At 37.6% G+C, this 21,996-nt stretch overlaps 4 protein-coding genes across 4 annotated transcripts; all 4 read right to left on the bottom strand.

Annotated features, from left to right (window-relative positions):
* Window positions 1-167: 167 nt before the first annotated feature.
* On the bottom strand, window positions 168-5,423 carry LOC115783556 (cytosolic sulfotransferase 3-like). The gene is made up of 8 exons (XM_030734438.1): window positions 5,251-5,423; window positions 3,076-3,214; window positions 2,819-2,947; window positions 2,510-2,610; window positions 2,298-2,424; window positions 2,115-2,212; window positions 425-599; window positions 168-310 (listed from the first exon to the last, which is right to left on the bottom strand). Exons 2-8 carry the CDS (start codon window positions 3,212-3,214, stop codon window positions 198-200), a joined length of 882 nt encoding a protein of 293 aa, XP_030590298.1. The 5' UTR covers window positions 5,251-5,423; the 3' UTR covers window positions 168-197.
* A 1,357-nt stretch (window positions 5,424-6,780) lies between these two features.
* LOC115783559 (cytosolic sulfotransferase 3-like) lies at window positions 6,781-11,981 on the bottom strand. The gene is made up of 9 exons (XM_030734441.1): window positions 11,936-11,981; window positions 11,343-11,439; window positions 10,399-10,537; window positions 10,142-10,270; window positions 9,678-9,778; window positions 9,468-9,594; window positions 9,285-9,382; window positions 7,013-7,187; window positions 6,781-6,916 (listed from the first exon to the last, which is right to left on the bottom strand). Exons 3-9 carry the CDS (start codon window positions 10,535-10,537, stop codon window positions 6,804-6,806), a joined length of 882 nt encoding a protein of 293 aa, XP_030590301.1. The 5' UTR covers window positions 11,343-11,439; window positions 11,936-11,981; the 3' UTR covers window positions 6,781-6,803.
* On the bottom strand, window positions 11,527-15,917 carry LOC115783557 (cytosolic sulfotransferase 3-like). The gene is made up of 7 exons (XM_030734439.1): window positions 15,683-15,917; window positions 14,512-14,640; window positions 13,130-13,230; window positions 12,918-13,044; window positions 12,729-12,826; window positions 12,194-12,368; window positions 11,527-12,096 (listed from the first exon to the last, which is right to left on the bottom strand). Exons 1-7 carry the CDS (start codon window positions 15,819-15,821, stop codon window positions 11,984-11,986), a joined length of 882 nt encoding a protein of 293 aa, XP_030590299.1. The 5' UTR covers window positions 15,822-15,917; the 3' UTR covers window positions 11,527-11,983.
* A 306-nt stretch (window positions 15,918-16,223) lies between these two features.
* LOC115783552 (cytosolic sulfotransferase 3-like) lies at window positions 16,224-20,519 on the bottom strand. The gene is made up of 9 exons (XM_030734433.1): window positions 20,479-20,519; window positions 20,269-20,365; window positions 19,473-19,623; window positions 19,235-19,363; window positions 18,084-18,184; window positions 17,868-17,994; window positions 17,696-17,793; window positions 16,956-17,130; window positions 16,224-16,851 (listed from the first exon to the last, which is right to left on the bottom strand). The coding sequence occupies exons 2-9, from the start codon at window positions 20,269-20,271 to the stop codon at window positions 16,739-16,741; spliced, it is 897 nt and encodes a 298-aa protein (XP_030590293.1). The 5' UTR covers window positions 20,272-20,365; window positions 20,479-20,519; the 3' UTR covers window positions 16,224-16,738.
* Between the last annotated feature and the right edge of the window lie 1,477 nt (window positions 20,520-21,996).

Below are 21,996 nucleotides of genomic sequence, written 5' to 3'. Positions count from 1 at the left end.
GGATAGCAGGAAGATTGAAAAAGAAGTTTTACAAGATGGTACTAAGACCTGTTGTGATGTATGGTTTGGAGACAGTAGCACTGACAAAAAGATAGGAGGCCGCAATATAAGACAAATGTGTTGATCAAACTTAACATTTGCTTTATTAACTACTTATTCACATCACTTCAGAGCTCCATCAGGCCTAGCCAGGGCCTTTAAATTTCAACGCGAAACTTGAGATCAGGATTCTTCATCTTCTGCTTGTAGTCTTCATCAAACTGTTCATTCTGGGCCACAGTGAAGTGGTTCTTCCAGTCACCAACTTTTCCTGGAGAAGGAGAACATTCAGTGTATTTGATCAACCTGATGTTAACTGGAGCAGATACTGGTACACTGGTACAATACTGAGGAAAAAAAAATGTTGCCCAGCAGGCAGTTGTACCTTTTCTCATGAAAGGAGACACCTTCTGGTTCATCATCTCAACTGTGCTATAGTTGGTCATTTTGTTTTCTTTCATACTGTCAAACGTCACACCGGCTCTGACCCTTTCCTTCTCTTCAGCTGAAGGAGACAAACCGAGGAAGGAACACAGTCCATCTATTTCTCGTCCACAGTCCTGTTCACATCAATATTGAAAATATGAATTCGTTTTAAAGGGACAATTTAGTTCCCCTTTTTTGGAGATATTTGGACATGGCTGACTTCTCTTGACATATGTGACACAGCATGCAAAAGCCAGGCTAAAGTCCACAATTTTATTTTTTTCAGAAGATAAATACTTTTAGCATGTTTATAAATGTTTACATTTCTGATAATAAGTCTGCAAGGTTTACACCAGACCGCTGATGGATCACAATCCACGCAGCCACAGGTTACGATCACCTAAGACTAAAGACCGAAAGGTTGCAAGCAAATTACTATAAATAATATCTTTTAAGTTATTTTTTTCTGAACTGAAATGATAAAAAGGGAACATATCATGCAACAAGGAATTTTTAGTGCAATGCAGAGTTTCACTTATAAGTGGAATTCTGAACTTATAGTTTGCATTGTCAGCATGTGGAGGGAGCACCTTATCTTTCCCTTTTTTCTACTGGTGCCAGAAACATAAGTAATGATCCTGAGAAAAGATAGTAATGTGATACAGCATAATATACTTATAAAAGTAATGTGTTAATAGCATTAAGTTAAAAGGTTTTCACATTATAGAATTTGAATTCCTCAAATTCAGCTTCTGAATATTCTTCTTGGGCGTAGCATTCACTACACAGTGTTTACTATTTCTTTTTCATTTGATAGAAACAATGAAACACTTGCAATACAGAGGATTAAACTTATGTGCTGGGGAGTGTTACATAATAAAAATATACATTTTTTAATATCATAAAGCCACACATACCACGCTGCACATATAGCACAATAATTTACACTAATACACTTTAGTAACTGGGTATTGTTGGAATACCTGAGTTTTTTAATAGAAGATCAGTATGTTTTTTAAAAAATGCCAAATTTCAGTCCCCATCTCACACCAGACAACACAACAGACCACGTGTGGCAGTAGCAACAGTCCCACGACAATTTCATCAGAAACTTTTCTAATGTAACCTTCAAATGACTTGGTTATGCAGTATACTATAAAAGTACTCAGTGAGAATTTACATCATGAACTGTGTATTCTAGGGTCTAACTCAGATGGAAGTTTTAACATGTTTTTGATAGAGACAAAAAATAAGCCACAGAGATGTCATGTGAGACTATTTGTTGGCCTGGCGGAGGAATTTTCTCCACCCTCTGCAGGGGCAATACTCCACAAGCTGCTAGCTGTTTCCCTGCTTCCATGAATTATGGTATTCAAAGGTTGCTAAGCTAAGCTGATATAACCTAAACTGACAGTTATCTGGATTTAGCCTGAAATATGAAAGTGGTATCATTCTTCTTATCTAATTCTTCCAAGAACAGAGGTTAGCACCTCTCCTTTTTCTTTGTTTATGAATTACACAATTTCTCAAGCCAGCAACTAGCTGGAAACATTAACCAAATATTTAAACATTTTCTAAAAGGCGTATGATCGTTAGCAAAGTCTTAGAGCTCAGCTCAATGTGGCACACATTAGCTCAACTCACTGCACCTCAATCAAATCTTCATAGAACATGTAGTGAAGATTTGAGTAAGTCTGCTTCTTCTCCCACCAGCCGTTCACATGGTCATACCACGATCCAAAAATCCCTGGAACCACGGAGCAATACACAAATGAATGTTTACTTGGAAAATAAAATGATAGTGTGATACAGTAAAAGTACACTGAACTCACTCTTTCCCTCCATGAACCCCCGCAGATAGGTGTCCCAGTCTCCTGGTTCTGGCTGGACAAGGTTCATGCGGTCAAAGTGGAAATAGGACACAGCATTGTCCTTTGCATTGCGGGCCACATAGACTATCTACAAAGAGATAAAGCTAAATTATGGCCTGTGACTTTCACAAATCATATTTCTGTGGGTACAGGCGTATGCACATGACTTTTACCCTGCATTGCTGCTCCCAGAAGGACTTTGGTACAAACTGGACTGGCAGGTGAGTTTTAATGAGACGAGGAGTGGTGGGAAGATTGTCTGCCAGGTCTGTACCTGAATGATAGGATGATTAATGATTAGATACCACAGATCAAAATAAATCATTGCCAAAATGCTGTAAGGATCTTCTGAGATGTTTTAATCAACCTGACACTTTTTGCACACTAAAAAACTCCTGGTTTCACCAGAAAGCCACTGAGCACTTAGCACTTGGAGCTTTTTGTTCTGGTGTACTTTAAAGAGATGGTGGCCACAATTCAACCTGAAGGTCGAGAAGGTACGTAGAGCTCCAGGAAGGGCACTCGGTCATGAACAGGAATGGATGTCTGACAGTCTGGACCCGTGTGCCCAAAATACAGAAGATCTAGGATGTAAGAGACCCATGTGGTTCCTGTGATTGAAATGGATAAATGCTTTAGATCTGGATTTAAAGCTATCAACCCAGACATCAAGATTAAACTTGTTTATGAAAAATACTATGATTTTATATAAGCTTCACACTTATACACAAACCAGTACCTGCTTTAGGGTACGTAGCGATAAGAATATCATCCGGTCTTGCTTTGAAGTTCTGTACGTTGTCCCAGTTGTCAGTGAAGATGTTGGTCATGGCGACCCCATGGAAGTCAAACTGTTCTGGCCGGCGTGGTGCTTCCATCTGTGAGAAGGACTTGTCTTTAAATCAAGGTATCTGTCAAGTTTTCCCCAGCCCTCTGCTTGCTTGCACAACACTGTAAAAAAGTTATGCTTAAAAAATTCAGACAATTGCATTAATTAATTACTCAGGCAAAGGACCTGATAGGTTGTTTTCTCCCACCAGAGGTAGAATTGTTTCTTAATTCCACAAAGATCAGATCTCTCCAAAAGTCACATTTTAAAATAACTTTATGGCAAATTTGTAGGTAGGCTACATTATTGCAAGGGATTTTGTGCAAGGAAACTCTTCTTTCTGCTTGTGAATCTTCTTACAATGCTTAAGGTTGGTTTTGACTCCTGGCTAAGCATCTGGATATAAGTTTTGCTTTTAATAAGAGTGATTTTGCATGTGGCTCAGACATGATGGTGTCTTATTCTTCTGTGGAGAGAGAGGCACTGGAAGGTGATCAGGTGCTGTCCTTAAACTTTTTTTTTTCTTCTAAGTTTGTGGTCTTGAGTTGAGACCACAGAGTGTCTACAAAGGCTAAAAACGTAAAGCCTTAAATTTGTATTATTTTTAAATGGCCACCAGGGGGCGATTTCTGGCTAAAAACGTAAAGCCTTAAATTTGTATTATTTTTAAATGGCCACCAGGGGGCGATTTCTGGCCAAAAGAGCTGTGATTGTACAGAAGTAAAGAAAACAAACCTGCTCTTCATTTATGCCTTCAGGAACCATTTTTTTCTCATCAGTCTTCATCTTTTAAACAGCCTGTTTCAGTGTTTTCAACAGAATGTATTATTGATTTTGTAAATTATGGCCACATTTAGCATGAAATAACTTAATCCAGCAGAGTATGCTTTAGGTCAGGTGTGCCCAAACTTTTTTTCAAGGAGGGCCAGATTTGATCATGTGAAAGGGCCCAAGGGCCAACAGTCCCTGGTGCAATTATTTTAAACAATAAAAGATACCTATAGATATTCTTTTAATGTTTTCATTTTTATGCAGCAAAGAAAAAAGTGAGCAGATGTAACTGTTAAGATGAACACAGAGCATAAAAGCCATCTGCCATGTCTCAAAGCAGTTTAACAAGTCAGCAAAATTGAACCAGTAATTGCAATAACAACGATTAGCCAGTACAATAATAATTAATAATTAGTCAATCATTTTTGGATTAATACCTTTTCAAAGAAAAATAGCAAGAGAAAGTACATCACAGCTCGTCACTATCATGATTCAGCAGTGTGGAGGGCATGATGTGGACCCAGATGCAGGAGTCAGGAGGTGAAAAGTAAACTCAAAGGGTAGTTTTATTACAGAACTCCTCATTCAAACTAAAAACTAATAGGTCAGTCAAGCTGGAGCAAACAATTAAAAAAACTAGGAATCTCAGGGAGGCATGGAGCAAAGAAAACATGTGGGAGGATGCAACAAAGGACGAGTGAAGACTGAGACAATATATATATATACAGAAGGGTGATTGGGGGAACTGGGGAAACAACACACAGCTGAACCTACACAGAGATAAAACACAGGAAGCAAAACTAAAGGCAAAACACAAGGAACACAAACTTTCAAAATAAAGCAGGAAAAACGATAATGATACGGGGACAAACACGGACACATGAATAAACGTAATACAGCAGACTCAGCGAACACAGGGAGGGATCGCTGCAACAACAGAGAACTAGGAACAAAACATAACACACTAGAAATACACAAAACATAAATAAATGTTAAATAAACCAAGAATCAACAGAATATTTATAAAAACAAACATTTAAAGTGCCCCCCCCCCCCAAAAAAAAAAAATCAAAACGCTGGGCAAGTTAACACAGGACCATGACAGTCAAGCAAGAAGTAAGAATTTTGCACTGCAACATTGGTAGGGCAACACAAAAATTGCAACACTTCCCTTCCAGCTGTTCCAACCTATTTAACTGTCAAAGTATGAAAAGAATTCAAAACAGGATGTTTATTTTAAAACAAAATATTTTTTGTGAAGTAGAAACACAGGAGATTTGTTGTTGGGAACAAATGATCATGAAGCTTGCTTACCTTCTCGGGTCACTCCTGCCAACTAACATAATCTCGAAATCAGGAACAAGCCGCGTAACTCGATGGTTTAATCATTAATGTCGATGACTCTCACATATTGTGGGCGAGTATGAAGCCAGAAAAAAATCGGATTTTTCTGATCATTTATGAAAATGTACAGCAAATGTTAAAACATACACATCTACTAACCAAGCATGTGTGTTCCAGTGAATATTGCTTGAAGTACGACACACTCAACGTGCTGAGTATTTCTGCACTGGGTTGGGTCTGGATCTTACAAAATAAAGAAATCTTTTTGTTGCATAATGTTCACTTTAACACACTGCACAACTTCCTTAGTAGTGTGTACTGAGACTGACTGTTCAAACATGAACACAATGATATACAGTCAGATAAGCCAAAGAGGAAAAAAAAATACTTGTTTAATTACACACAGTCTCATGAATGGAAACACACTGTTCCTTGTTTGAAAGGTGGAGCATTTAGCCTTTTTGTTTTGTTTCATATTGTTAAAGGTCCCACTGGCTCTGACAAACCAAGGAAGGAACACAGTGGGTCTGTTTCTCATCTCGAGTTCTGGTAACATTAAAAAGCCTCAGCATGACCCCTGCTTTGAACAAGTACCAGAGACATTTGAGTTATTTTTAAAAGGCTCTATTATTCTGAACATCTCTACGCAACAATAAGATGAGAAGACTGAGGGTGTTAGCCAATATCCAATGTACTTTTGTTCTACTTCTTTTCTTAATCCACACAGGTCTGTGTCTGCATTTTAAGCAATACATCCTACAGCTTATGCATTCCCACATTACTCTTTTTGTGTTGCCAAAATTGTGAAGTATTATTGTTGAACTAGTTTTTTAGTAGTGTAGATTGCAAGTTAATGATAAATGTTGTCATATTAGGAACTTGCACAAAGTTCACTATCCCAATACTGTGTGTGTGTTTGTGTTTTGTTTGATCATGATAAACTGTATACATAATATTTTTATTTATTTATTTATTGAGAGTTTTACTCACACATCTGGCCAAAGCTCTGTCATGCAAAGCTGGGCCTCTTAATTTCAAACCCAGTGGTATAAAATCAGATGAATCAGGTTAAATCAGTTAATCCAGTGTTAGCAATAAAAATGACAGAGTTTCAATTACTTTTGTTTCACAAAAATCAATGAATGATTTAATATTAAAGGATGATAATAACATCAATGTTTAAGTTTCTTTGAACAGAATCAAAATGGGACCATATGGAATGATATAATCTGATTTAAAAGATATTATTGAACATTTTGGGAAAGGTGATCTGTCTCTTGTGGAGATTTCAGTTACATAATCAACACTTTACACTTGCCTTTAACAGAGGCTACAGCCTGCAATAGGAAAGAGTTCATGCTATGTCTTGACTCTTGTTGAACTTTAGGTACAATCAATATATTTTTTAAACAGTAGTATCATTAAAATATATGGAAATTATGTTATTCAGGCTCAGACATTTGCTTTATTCTTAACTATTTATCACAGGTCAATTTAGAGCTCTGTCACACCCAGCTGGGCCTCTAAATTTCAAAGCGAAACTTGAGATCAGGATTCTTCGTCTTTTTCTTGTAGTCTTCATCAAACTGTTCATTCTGAGCCACAGTGAAGTGGTTCTTCCAGTCACCAACTTTTCCTGGAGAAGGAGAACATTCAGAGTATTTGATCAACCTGATGATAAATGGAGCAGATACTGGAACAAATACTGAGAAAAAAAAAAAACGTTTTGTACCTTTTCTGATGAAAGGCGAGACCTTCTGGTCCATCACCTCAACTGTGCTACAGTTGGTCATTTTGTTTTGTTTCATACTGTCAAATGTCACACTGGCTCTGACTCTTTCCTTCTCTTCAGCTGAAGGAGACAAACCGAGGAAGGAACACAGTCCGTCTATTTCTCGTCGATAGTCCTTTTCACATCAATATTGAAAATATGGATTAGCTTAAAAGGGGCATTTCACCTCAAAAATTAAATTAATATTTTTCTTCCTCTGGTCTGTTGTGCTATTTATTCATCAAGATAGATTTGCTGGGCTGGGATTTTCCCCTCATAGCTGGGAGGTTTGTTGTCCAAGGATTTAGGGCAAAATAGCATATTCTTTATTTGCAATTCATGCATCTGAAACTATTTAATGAACTGCATTTTTCTGACATAACCCTGCTATGCAGGGCAGAAGTCATTATACTCCTAATGCTGGTCCCAGTCCTGGATAATTGAGGAGGGTAGCTTCACAAAGGGCATTCAATATGAAATCAAATCAAACTTGCAAACCATCAAACATGCAGATGTGTAGGAGAGAGCTCACTGGACTGTTTAAGTAGATTCTTTAACACAGTCTTGGAGAATGAGAAGATGCCTGAGGAATGGAGAAGACGTGTACTGGTACTGATTTTCAAGAACAATGTAGAGCTATGGTAGCAACAGAGGAATAAAATCAATCAGCCATAGCTTCAAGATATGGGAAAGAGTTTTTGAAGCTAGGTTAAGAAAAGAGGTGATGATCAGTGAGCAGCAGTGTGGCTTCATGCTGAGACAGAGCACGACAGATGTGATGCTTGACTCGAGAGTGTGGATGGAGACGGGTAGAGAAAGTCAGAAGGAGTTGCAGTGTGTCTTTGTGAATCTAGAAAAAGGATATGATAGGGTGCCAAGAGAGAATCTGTTGTATTGTGTCAGGAAGTCTGGAGTGTCAGTGATGTTTGTGAGGGGGGGTTCAAAACATTTATGAGGACAGGAAGACAGTGATGAGGTGTGTAGTAGGAGTGACAGAAGAGTTAAAGATGGGTGTGGGATTACATCAAGGATTGACTCTTCTTGTTTGCAATGGTGATGTACAGGCTGACACAGTGGATTATCTGCCTCCATCTCACCCTATTCCAAGCATACTCCTCTGTCACACCATTCCTCTGTGGTTTTACTGTTTTTCTCCTGCATGGCAGCTCGATGTTCAGCATCATTTGTCCAATATATCATTTATCCCTCCTCTGGATGAGTCCAAAACATCCCAGCCTCGTCTCTCTAACTTTGTTTCCAAACCATTCATCCTGAGCTGTCCCTCTGATGTACTCAGTTCTAATGCTGCCCATCCTGGTCACTCCCAGTGAAAATCTTAGCATCTTTAGCTCTGCCACCTCGTGATCTCTCTCTTGGCTTTTTGTCAAAGCCACTGTCTTCAAACCATACATTATACCAGGTTTTACTACCATCTTGTAAACCTTCCCTTTCAATCTTCCTGCTATCCTTCTGTCACAAATCACCCCTGACACTTGTCTACACCTGCTACACATTGCCTGCACTCTCTTCTTCACCTCTCTTGTGCACTGTCCATTGCTTTGGATGGTTGACCTCAGGTATTTAAATAATCAACCACCTTCACTATTTCTACTCCTTGGAGCTTCACTGTTACTCCTGTCTCCCGCTCATTCACACTCATGTATTCTGTTTTGCTTCTACTGACTTTCATTAATTTTCTCTCCAGAGCATAACTCCACTTCTCCAGGTTCTTTTCCACCTGCTCCATACTCTTACTGCGGAACTCAATATCATCTGCGAATATCATAGTGCACTGAAACACCTGCCTGACCTCAGCTATCAGCCTGTCCATCACCACTGCAATCAAAAAGGGTCTTAGAGTCAATCCCTGATGTAATCCCACCTTGAAACCATGTGTCCCTCCAGCTGCACACCTCACCACTGTCTCAATGTCCTCATACATGTCCTGCACCACCCTCACATACTTCTCTGCCACTCCTGATTTCCTCATGCAATACCACACTTCTTCGTGTGTGTGTGTGTGTGTGTGTGTGTGTGTGTGTGTGTGTGTGTGTGTGTGTGTGTGTGTGTTGCTTACTTACTGGATATTGTCAGTGTGTTTTAAAAAATGTCAAATGTTAATTCTGAGTCGGCACTAGATAATCCAACTGACCAAGTCTGCTCTCATGCAACTTTGAAACAACTTGGTTATGCAGTATATAATATGCAATTTTGCCATAATACAATACTGCACCTCAATCAAATCTTCATAGAACATGTAGTGAAGATTTGAATAAGTCTGCTTCTTCTCCCACCAGCCGTTCACATGGTCATACCACGATCCAAAAACCCCTGGAACCACAGAACAATACACAAAGAAATGTTTACACAGAAAAGACGATGTGGTTCCTTTACACTGAAACTAAACAGAACTCACTCTTTCCCTCCATGAACTCCTGCAGAAAGGTGCTCCAGTCTCCTGGATCTGGCTGGCCAAGGTTCATGCGGTTAAAGTGGAAAAAGGACACAGCATTGTCCTTTGCATTGCGAGCCACATAGACTATCTACAGAAAGATATAAAATTAAATTATGGCCTGTGTGTTTCATAAATTACATATCTCTGTAACTAGAGGTGTACGACTTTTACCCTGCATTGCTGCTCCCAGAAGGACTTTGGTACAAACTGGACTGGTAGATGAGTTTTAATGAGACGAGGAGTGGTGGGAAGTTTGTCAGCCAGGTCTGTACCTGAGTGATAAAAAGGTTTACTGGGAGACTGACAACATGAAACGATAGACTTCTTTATGTACCACAGCTCAAGAACATTAATTACCAAAACATTTTAATTTGTCCCTGAGATGCTGTGATTACACATTAACACACTAATAAAACTGCTGATACAATCAGAAAGCCAATGAATGAATGAAAACAGATGTAAGACAAACAGACTGAACCTGTACCAGAACCATTTCTGAAAAATTTTCTGACTTCCAACAATCCTAATGATGTCTTTGTTTAAGAACAGTACACCAAAGTGAAATTAGCACTTGGAACTTTTGGTTCTGGTTTAAGTACAAATATGGCTAATTAAAGGTGGTCACATGATTCAACCTGAAGGTAGAAAAGGTACACAGATCTCCAGGAAGGGCACTCTGTCATAAAGAGGAATGGAAGTCTGACGGTCTAGACCCATATTCCCAAAATACAGAAGATCTAGGATGTAAGAAACCCACGTGGTTCCTGAGAGGGAAATAGACAAATGCATACTGTTTAGTGGTAAACCTATCAAGTCAGACATCAATATTAAAATTATTTTTTTATGAAAAAGAAAATAATTTTATGATTACACAAGCTCCACACCACATCACCTGCTTTAGGGTAAGTAGCAATAAGAATATCATCCGGTCTTGCTTTGAAGTTCTGTACATTTTCCCAGTTGTCAGTGAATGCACTGATCATGGAGACTCCATGGAAGTCAAACAGTTCTGGCCGACGTGGCACCTCCATCTGTGAGAAGGACTTGTTTTCAAAACCAAGGTCATGTTTTCTCCAACCTTCTGCTTACTCGCACAACAGAGTAAAGAAATTATGCTTTGCGTTGGCCTAAATACCAAAGTGGAAGTTTTGTGGTGGTTACATCCTTTTTTAAGGACATCTAATGCTTGTGATTCAGTTTGAAGACACACATTTCATGGGGATCCCCTCTTTTGGTCACACACCCCTGTTGTGGCTACGCTGTGATTTAAAGAGTCACATCTGGTTTCTTGTCTTAATGACAGATCTGATGAAAGTGGCAAGTGTAAATCCCTGTGTCAGAGTCTGCTAATCCAGGATTCTGGAGCTGCGCTCTCTCTTGGTTTTTCTTGTTGTTGTTTTCAGGTTCAGCGGAGATGGTTTGATACTGCACCACTAAATATACTTCTAGCTCAACACCACCTTTGACAGTTTAACCTTTGTGACAGTAGTGCTGGCTTTTTCCAGAATTTATGTTTTTACTTTATGGTTATTTCTGATCATCACTTTCTGATTGCAGTTTGGACCTTGCATGTCTAGATTCTGCCTCAGCCTTGTGTTGGCTTCCCACCTGGTTTTGTGCAACCTATTTAATATTACTCTGATATTGTCAATATTTTGAATAAGTCAATACATGCACTCAGCATTGATAGACTCACCAAACTTACATTTCCCCAACACAATGAAAAAAACACAGTGAAATTTACTGAATACCTTATTTATACTTTAAAGCACATAAGTAAATAAGTAAAAACAGCAGATTTATTGTTGGTAGCACATGATTATGAAGCTTGCTTACCTTCTAGGCTCACTCCTACCAGCTGGTATGATCTTGAAATTGTGAACAAGGCATGTGACTTGATGGTTCAATCATTAATCTCAGCAATGCCTCAGACCTAAGATGGATGAGTTGAATCTTTGCTGAGTATAATCTAACCAAACTTTAGAAGCATGAAGTTAAAAAGAACTGTTTTTCTTGTTGTTTATTAACATGTCAAATTACAACCAGAAGGGAGCACATTTTCAAACTTATACATCTAACATCATGGCATGTTTAGTGAATATTGTTTTCCAGAATAAGTAATTCTTATATTTGCTTTTCAGAAGTCTACAGCTTGCTGTGTCATGGGAAACTTTAAAAAATAATAATAATAATCAACAACCAGTCAACACAATACAATCCACACCATGGCTACTTCTTGGGAGCATTTTTTTGTGCATAAGTAGATCGGATTTCACAGTATAGCTCTACATAGGACTTACAACTAAACTCAATCAAGTTTTGGTTTGTTTGTTTGATTGATGCTGATTTATATCCATCAGGATGGTTACAGTAAGGAGGGATAAATGTCCTCTGCTAATTATGAGATATCTGTGTTGATCAAAGCTTACTTATATTTAACATAATCACTTCAGACCTCCATCATGCACAGCTGGGCTCTAAATTTCAAAGCGAAACTTTAGGTCAGGATTCTTCATCTTCTGCTTGTAGTCTTCATCAAACTGTTCATTCTGGGCCACAGTGAAGTGGTTCTTCCAGTCACCAACTTTTCCTGGAGAAGGAGAACATTCAGAGTATTTGATCAACCTGATGATAAACGGAGCAGGTACTGGTACAAAAATTGAGAAGAAAAGTGTACACAGTCACACCTTTTCTCATGAAAGGTGACACAGTGTGGTTAAGTGTTTTGATGGTGGTGTAGTTGGTCACTTTGTTTTGCTTCATACTGTCAAACGTCACACTGGTTCTTACTCTTTCCTTCTCTTCAGGGGAAGGAGACAAACCGAGGAAGGAACACAGTCCATCTATTTCTCGTCCACAGTCCTGTTCACATTGAAAAGCTTCAGTGTCAGCCATGACCATGAAGAAGAGACATTTAGGATTTATTATGCTGAACATCATATAGAAATTATTCCTTGAAATTTCCTTGACAGCTTAAATTAATGACAGATTTTCTCTTATTTTGATATATATATATATATATATATATATAAACCTTCAAAGATGATAGATTAGTAAATATCTATTCATCTTTTTTATACAATTCTTCAAGCCATCAAAATACAAGGAATGTAAACACTTCCTAAAGATATTTATTAAGCAAAGACAAAGTGTTAATTGACACAATCAAATCAAGGCAGCTTTAAAAAATTACAAGTTCATCTGAAAATCAACTCACTGCACCTCAATCAAATCTTCATAGAACATGTAGTGAAGATTTGAATAAGTCTGCTTCTTCTCCCACCAGCCGTTCACATGGTCATACCACGATCCAAAAACCCCTGGAACCACAGAACAATACACAAAGAAATGTTTATATGAGGAATGAGATGATGTTGAGGTTCCTTTGCACCAAAACTAAATTGAACTCACTCTTTCCCTCCATGAATCCCTGCAGAAAGGTGCTCCAGTCTCCTGGTTCTGGCAGGGCACTGTTCATTCTTCCAAAGTGGAAAAAGGATACTGCATCGTCCTTTGCATTGCGGGCCACATAGACTATCTACAGAAAGAGATAAAACTAAATTGTGGTCTGGGGGTCTCATGAATTACATCTGTGGGTGCAGGTGTTTGTATATCAATTTTACCCTGCAGCGCTGCTCCCAGAAGGATATTGGTACAAACTGGACTGGTAGATGAGTTTTAATAAGACGAGGAATAGTTGGAAGTTTGTCAGCAAGGTCTGTACCTGAGTGATAAAAAGTTTCAGTTTGTGACTTCTAACGTACAAAGTTGGACTGTTTTTGTTTGTTTGTTTTGTTTTTAGATACCACAGGTCAATAAGAGTAAAATATCAAACACTGTAAGCATCCAATGATGCTGGGGGGAGACTTAATAACAAAAAAATTAAATGTTTATTAGCCTGAACAAAAATAAATTAATTAAAAATAAATAATAAAAAAAAACCTCCAGTATATCAAAATCCAAAAACACAGGAGATCACAGGATAACACTGTGAATAAAGAGCAAAAGGAAAACTGGCCTATTGATACACAGAGGGCTGATTAGGGAAGTGGAGACAGCTGGGGGAATCGAGACACAAGTACAGACAATTAAGAGAAGGGGGAAGTTCAAAATAAGGCACAAGATCCAACTACAACTGTAGCTTCTAGCCCAACAAAATGACAGGAATTATGACAGTGCAGTAATTCTGAGAAGTTTTAATAAACTAAAAAAATTTACACACAGATAAGGGTCTGAACAATCTGCACTAGTGAAATGAAGTAAAATGATATTTAAAGAGGCTGCAATTAATATTTTTATACCAACAGTATATCAAAGAAAAATACAAATCCTACCTGTGGTCTAATTGAGATATTCAGCATCGAAGCTTATCCTTTTGGCACTAATGTACACTACCATCCCTGACCTAAAAGAGACTGAACACTGGATTCACAACAGCAGTAAAATGACTCCAAATTAATTACAACATTCCTCAGAGAATGCAGATGTACACCTCCCTCCAGCGTGGAGGAGAGCCACAGACAAGAAAGTGAGAGAAAAACTTCTTTAAATGTTCACCAGCTAATATGAAATATTGTCTTTATAGCTCCACAAATAGTGGTATTTTTCAAAGAAAACCAGGGTGATCCTAAACTTTAAGCTTTCAAGTGAAGGGAACTGCATAATCCAGTAATAATTATCAGTGTTTTATGATTAGAATTTATGTAAAGCACAGTATTGATCATAACTGCTTTAAAAATTCGATAGTCACTGAACTTTCAGAAATAGGGATTTTAGAACAGAAAGGTTACGCTTTATCAGTCTGGTTAAGGCATGAGCCACCGTTTAATCCATCACACAGAAGGAAGCTGATGTGACACCACGTGGCTGGACCTTCACAGATTTTTTTGAATAGGCTCTGAAGGTTCTAAATACATATTTTTATGCACACCAAACTTAAATCTACACTTTTCTTTGTTATAGTGTATATAACAACATGTGAGTGACTGTCAACACATGATTCAACCTGTGGGAAAAGAAGGTTTGCAGAACTCCAGGAAGGGCACTCTTTCATGAAGATGCACGGATGTCTGACGGTCTGGATCCATATGTCCAAAATACAGAAGATCAAGGATGTATGATACCCATGTGGTTCCTAGGATTAAAACAGATAGATATATGTTGTTCAGTGGGATATTAACCTATGGAATATCAATCTTTGAAAATTTGACATTTTAGTATATTTCAGGTCAACACTGAGCTCAAAGGATTTAAAAACCTGATAAATAAAGGTTAATAAAATACACACAGAGACAGGTAGAGAGTCTTAAACAACATTTAAATTCTAACCAAATATCACCAAGTTGTGTAATTGTGCACATACAGTTGCAGTCAGAAGTTTACTTACATTCATCATGGCCATGAACATCATAGTAATTTGGGGCTATTAATGATTTCTTTAAACTGCTATTTTTCCAGGGTGGAATGAAAAACAAGAATTGGGTGTACAAGTTTGAATTCATTTCAGATTTAGTCAAATCCACACAAGGTCAAAATCATACTTTAGGCTCATGAAACATCAAATCATGTCCAAGTTACAACTGTCTATGTTGATTTAAAGTGAAGTTGAAGAATTTGGAGGTAGTCCTCCTTCATTATTACATCCACTTTGTGCAATGTACAAGTCCCACTGGCAGCAAAACAAATCTACATTTTTCATGATCATTAATGTGAAATTAATTGGCTTTGGTCATATAAAGCTGACAATGTAGAACCTTTAGAACCAATTATTAAAAGATGTAAGTGAGTGTATGTATATATTTGAGCCTGTATGTATACCTTTGACCCTGAGTGGATTAGAGAAAATCTTAAATAAATTCAAACATGTGCACCCAATTCTTGTTTTTTAAAGTCATTGAAGATGTATGCTTGTAATCATTACATTACATTCATTCCACTCTGGAAAAAAGAACAGTTCAAAGAAATCATTAAAAGCCTAAAATTACCATGACATTCAACTGTATAACTACAGACCTGTATCTGCACAGTCAGATGGTGATTGTTAATAATGTTACCAATTTTGAGTACGGTATACACTTAGCCACAAATGCTTAAGGAATACCATATTCAATGGCTTTCAGTCTCTGCTGTGCACCCAGGCTTACAAATATGTGTCTACTAAGGTTAAATAACCTTACCTGCTTTAGGGTAAGTAGCAATAAGAATATCGTCTGGTCTTGCTTTGAAGTTCTGTACATTTTCCCAGTTGTTGGTAAATTGTTTGAGCATGCAGACTCCGTGGAAGTCAAACAGTTCTGGCCGAGGTGGTACCTCCATCTGTGATGCTGAATGTTTTTATTCTAAATAATAGCTTCCTGAGTTTTACTCAGTATTCTCCTGTGTCATTCTCGTCTGTTTGGTTTTTAATACTGTGTAATCGTCTGATCTTCTCAGCTCCTCCCCCTCTGCACTTTGTGATGTTTCTTTTCAGAGTTCGAGTTTTTCCTGTTCGTTTCTGGATTCTGGCGTAACCTGCTTTCTTGGGTTTGTTTCCTTTCTATTTTTTGTATGAACTTGAAGATAAGTTATGATGCCGCAGTGACTCTGCAAGGTTCATGTAGTTCAGTGTGATGTCACCAAGACAAGACAGGGGGTGTTAAAAAGAGATGAATGAATGAATGAATCACACAAAATCAAGTTAAGATGTTTTATTTATTCTGCCAAGAGGCAAGGGTGTGTGTGTGTGTGTGTGTGTGTGTGTGTGTGTGTGTGTGTGTGTGTGTGTGTCTTAATGAGGTTTCATCTGCCCATCACTAGGTAAATGTTTACAATTTTCTATATAAAAAAACTAGTTAAAAAATGAGTGGTTATTGATAACTGGACTATGAATACAAATTAGCATACTATTCACTCTGAATAACTGGAAAAATGGCTGGCTGTTTGTTGGGCCTGGATCAGTTTGTTTTATTATGTACACTGGCTCTGAGTCTTTCTGTCTTAAACCAAGGATGAAGCACAGTCGGTCTATTTCTCATCCAAGGTCCTGTTGACAATAACAGCAACATCGTGGTGCCCAAAAATATATAGTTCTGTTCTACTGTGTTTAATTTATATATTCCTCCATCAAATGATGGATGAATGGCCCCCATTAAATATACAACTATTGTGTTGCTCCCATTTTATATCAAACTTGATTTGTTTTTAACTATTTATTCATATATCAGTGCAGAGGTCTGTCACACCCAGCCGGGGCTCTAAATTTCATAACGAAACTTGAGATCAGGATTCTTCATTTTCCGCTTGTAGTCTTCATCAAACTGTTCGTTCTGGGCCACAGTGAAGTGGTTCTTCCAGTCACCAACTTTTCCTAAAGAAGCCGAGAAAATAATTCAGGTTATTTGATCAACCTGGTGCAATAAATATTTGTACAAATACTGAGACACAAATACTGAGACTTTCAGACAGAGATACCTTTTCTCATGAAAGGGGAAACAGTATGGTCCATTATTGGAATGGTGGAGTAGTTGGTCATTTTGTTTTGTTTCATACTGTCAAATGTCACACTGGTTCTCACATTTTCCTTCTCTTCAACTGAAGGAGACAAACCAAGGAAGGAACACAGTCTGTCTATTTCTCGTCCACAGTCCTGTTCATAATAATATTGAAAATATGATTTAGTTTTAACAACCCAACATGCAGAAGTCCACAATTTTTATTTTTTACTTTATGTTTACAAAAATTTCAAAACTTTTAGATTAACATGCAAAAAACAATTTATCTGTTTTTGTTTATTTTCTATGAATTTTTAACTCAAAGATATCAAACTTTGCCCTTTCTATTTCTCACCCAGAGTTCTGTTCACATTAAGAATATCTGCATCAGCCTCGCTGTGACTGAGACTGAAACTGCAAGCCAAAATTAAATTTGTTCTACTTCTTTTACTTGATTCATACCAAATGTGTCTGTAGTTAGTGCCATGAATGCAATCCCACATTTCAAAAAACTCTTGTATCTACGTTTTGTGTTGCTTTTTAGACAATTTGTCTAAAAATACTTAACAGGGTTTTACTTTATCTCAGTTCCAAGCAATACAGACCACACATATGGGCTCTAACATATTGGACAGAGCCTATTTATGAACAAAAGTGCTACTTGTTTTTGTGACAAAATATAACAAAAACAAGAAAAATCCTAAGCACAACTCACTGCACCTCAATTAAATCTTCATAGAACATGTAGTGAAGATTTGAATAAGTCTGCTTCTTCTCCCACCAGCCGTTCACATGGTCATACCACGATCCAAAAACCCCTGGAGCCACAGAGGAATGTTTACACAGGAAATGTCAGTTTGGTCTTTTTTTAGTGAAATTACAATGAACTCACTCTTTCCCTCCATGAACTCCTGCAGGAAGGTGCTCCAGTCTCCTGCTTCAGGCTGAGCATTGTTCATGCGGTCAAAGTGGAAATAGGACACAGCATTGTCCTTTGCATTGCGGGCCACATAGACTATCTATAGAAGAAGGCAACACTAAATTACAATGGGTGCATTTCATGAATCTCATATTTCTATGGATAAAGGTGAATGTGCATGATTTTTACCCTGCAGCCCTGCTCCCAGAAGGACTTTGGTAGAAGCTGGACTGGTAGATGAGTTTTAATGAGACGAGGAGTGGTCGGAAGATTGTCAGCCAAGTCTGTACCTGAGTGATAAGAAGGATTAGTTTGATCATGTGTAACGTTAGACTTTTTTAGATACCATAAATCAATAAAACAAATTGGTTAATGGATTAACCTAATGCATTTGCACACTAATAAAACTGCTGGTGCTATCAGAAAGCTCCTGAATTTTAGGAATTTTTAATTTAGGAGCTTCAAACCTACCTTATCTTCACAGTGTTTAAAATGTAAATCTGAGATAGGCAGTCTTACACATTGCTTCTGGTCATGCATTAAAGTTAAGCAATTCTGGCAGATCATTGGTGGGGAAATGAACAAAATTCTGTGTATTAAATTAAACAACAATCATTTATTTTTATTACTAGGAATAACTGATCCAAGTATTACTGACAAATATAAAAGAAAGCTTTAGAGAATATTAATTTTCTGTGCAAGAAAATGTCTTAATTCTTAATTGGATAACTGAAAAAAATCCTTCTAAGATACAGTGGCAGAAGGTGATCTTGAATTACATTTCTCTTTATTATCTGACATGCAGCCTACAAGACAATGATGTTTTTGTTAAAACATGGGAACCCTTTCTGTTATACATTGGAATGAATATTTCCACAATCCTTACAAGAGTCTTTTTAGTGTAATATTATCAATGAATATGTTATTGTACTAGTTAATACTGATACTAAATGCTATATTTCCAATTATGTATAGGCAGCTAACACCTGATTGGGATTCCTGAACATGATTATATTTATGTTTATGGGCCAAATATTTGTCTAAGTTTTTTTTCTCTTTCCTTTTGTCTGTTTAGTTTACAATTGGTGAAAATTTCAGTAAATATATATTTTTAAAAATTTAGGAGCTTCCTTTTCTGCATTTGTCATACATCCAACAGATACATGCAAACAAATCGAATGTGAAACAAACAGGTTGAACTTGTTTTGGAGCAGTTTCTGAAAACTGATGCAATGACTTACAATGATCCTAATCCTAAAGTAGAGCACACCAAACTGAAATTAGTACTTGGAGCTTTGGTTCTGGTATACTTTAAAGCGATAATGGCCAGATGATTCAACCTATAAGTAGTGGAGGTACGTAGAGCTCCAGGAAGGGCACTCGCTCATGAACAGGAATGGATGTCTGACGCTCTGGACCCAAGTGTCCAAAGTACAGAAGATCTAGGATGTAAGAGACCCATGTGGTTCCTGTGATTGAAATGGATAAATGCTGTTTAGCTGTAAACCTGTCAACCCATCAACATGAACTTGTTTATGAAAAATTTAAAGCTCCACGCTCTTACACACAAAACAGTACCTGCTTTAGGGTACGTAGCAATGACAATATCATCTGGTCTTGCTTTGAAGTTCTGTATGTTGTCCCAGTTGTCAGTGAACATCTTGATCATGGAGACTCCATGGAAGTCAAACACTGTTGGCCGAGGTGGCATCTCCATCTGTGTAAATGACTTGTTTTAAAATTGAAATATTTGAAACATGTTTTAAAAATGTTCCTGGCTCTCCACTTACATGTACAACACTGTAAGGAAATTATCCTTAAACAATTATATATAATTACTTAGGAGACGACCTAATACAGTAGGTGTCCCCCAGGGGCAGAGTTGTTGCTTAATGCCACACAGATCAGACGAATTTTTCAAAGCCATATTCTTGATTTACTTCATGACAACCTCATAGCGCAGCACATTTACAAAATCATCTATTACTACTATTTAATTCTTAATTGACAATTTAAAACATATTTAAAACATAACTTTTTGTGTGAATAAAAATTAGCAGATTTATTGTTGGGAACAACTGATTATAGAGCTTGGATGACTTGCAGGGTCACACCTATCCACTGGAATAAGCTTCAAGTTGTGAACAAGTGACTTCACAGTTTAATCATGACTCTCAGCAGTTACTCAAGGATATAGTGGATGAGTTGAACATTTCCTGTTACAAGTACTAATTTTAGCAGCATGAAGTTAGAATAATTGGTCTTGTTTCCCCTCTGGGCCAAACAAAAATGGAAGCTCATTTTAAAACACACATTCCTAACAACGTCGTGTTTTTTGTGTCAGTAAATATTGCTTAAAGTACTCCAAACTCACCATGCTATGTAGTATCACACTTGGGCTGGATCCGGATCTTCCAGAAGTCTGCTTGTTGCGTAATGCTCACTGCAGAAACTGTGCAGCTTCCTGAAATCTGCGTAAAATCGCACAGACTGTTTAACTCTTATATTCATACTAAGTCTGACTGTTCACCTGAACACCAGCGGTATAAAGTCACATGAGCAGGGTTAAATAAGTTTTACTTACCAGTAAAAATAACAAAAAGGCAAAAAGGCAAAAAAAAAAAAAAAAAGAAAGAAAAAAGGTCTGATTATTTTGTTGTGTTATGCGAGTCTCAATGCACCGGCATATCTCTCATCCTGGTTTTCATGTCCACGCCTCCCTGATTCATCGCTAGTACCAATTGGCTATAAAACGGCTTATCTACTCTGAAAGGCGGACCATGGGCTGTCCCTCTCTCACGCACATTAATCTGCTCCGACATTATTCTGCAGCTGCTTTTGCAGTTTTGGTTAGTATTACTTGGGTCCGTCAATCCTGCTTTTGGTTTCGATTCTATTAGTTTACTTTTCCTAATACTGAATTAGGTATTAATCCTGAATCCCTGTGGCTGTGGATTTCCCGGTTGGTTGATTATCTTGCTCTATTGTTGGTTTGTTTTTGCCCCAGGCTCCCATCTCCATTCTTTGTGTTCGGTCTTTTTAAGTTATTATATTTCCACTTTTAACATTTTTTTAACTGCAGCAGCGCCCTGACATCTTATGTGTTAGGTTACTTTGGGCCACGGATTTAGGGTCCATGACATGTTAACAGAGGTGGGAAGTGACAAAGTATAAATACTTCCTTTTGGACTTCTTGCAGCAGCCTAATAACACATTTTGGTTTTTGTTGACTCCATTCTGTTTTCTGTGTGTGCATTTTGGGTCCTCAACATTGCACTTCACATAGTCTGCACCTGCAGATTGTGGTAGTCTTTGAATGGATATTTTTCTTGTTATCTAAAGGTTCTTTCTTGTACATGGTCTTATTCTGTTTTAAATGCAGTGTTCTGTCTTGTTTTTTAAATCTTGCCATCTGAAGCAATGCCTGACAATCTGAACCAAGTGTAAAAACTTTTATACTTTAATTCATCATTAGGATTATTGGATTTGAGTGGATTTGGCCACCAAAACTGAAAATACAACTAAAATAAAATAAAAAACAAAACAACACAAAGAAAAAAAGAAAAACAAGTTGTTGTTTTAGTAGGCATTTAACACAGCGCGTTTGCTCACCACATTGTGCTTCATCATTATGTCCCTAGCCCGAGGTAACCTGGACATAAGATGAGGCATGACTCCCCACTCCAATCACGCTCCATTAAAAAAATAAATACAAATGGCCAGCAACACAGAATAACTGAGGGTAAATGTAGTGATGGGACCACTGTATCGAGGCTTTCTTCATTAAGGGCGAGTGCTGTCACTGGTGACGTCGGAACCCTCGTTAGTTCAGGTAGTTGTTCGAGTGTTGGCGTGATTTATGAAAAAGTGATGAATCCCGGCAAAATTTGTTCATGTTAGATTTTCAGCAGTTTGATGTGACGGAGAGGAGCTGGTATCAGCGGAGCTGCTGAAAGGCGAAGGGTTTCCCCTTTATGACAACCCTTTGAGCTGATCTCTCCAGTAAGATATTATATATAATATATATATATATAGATATATACATATAGATAATCAAATGTATTACTTCTATAATATTCACAAGTCTTTTTTTTTTTAACCA

The sequence above is a fragment of the Archocentrus centrarchus genome, chromosome 7, assembly GCF_007364275.1.
Source record: "Archocentrus centrarchus isolate MPI-CPG fArcCen1 chromosome 7, fArcCen1, whole genome shotgun sequence".
Classification (NCBI taxonomy): Eukaryota; Metazoa; Chordata; class Actinopteri; order Cichliformes; family Cichlidae; genus Archocentrus; species Archocentrus centrarchus.
The sequence above is the reverse complement of the archived record's forward strand: the minus strand, read 5'-3'. Positions and strand labels throughout refer to the sequence as shown.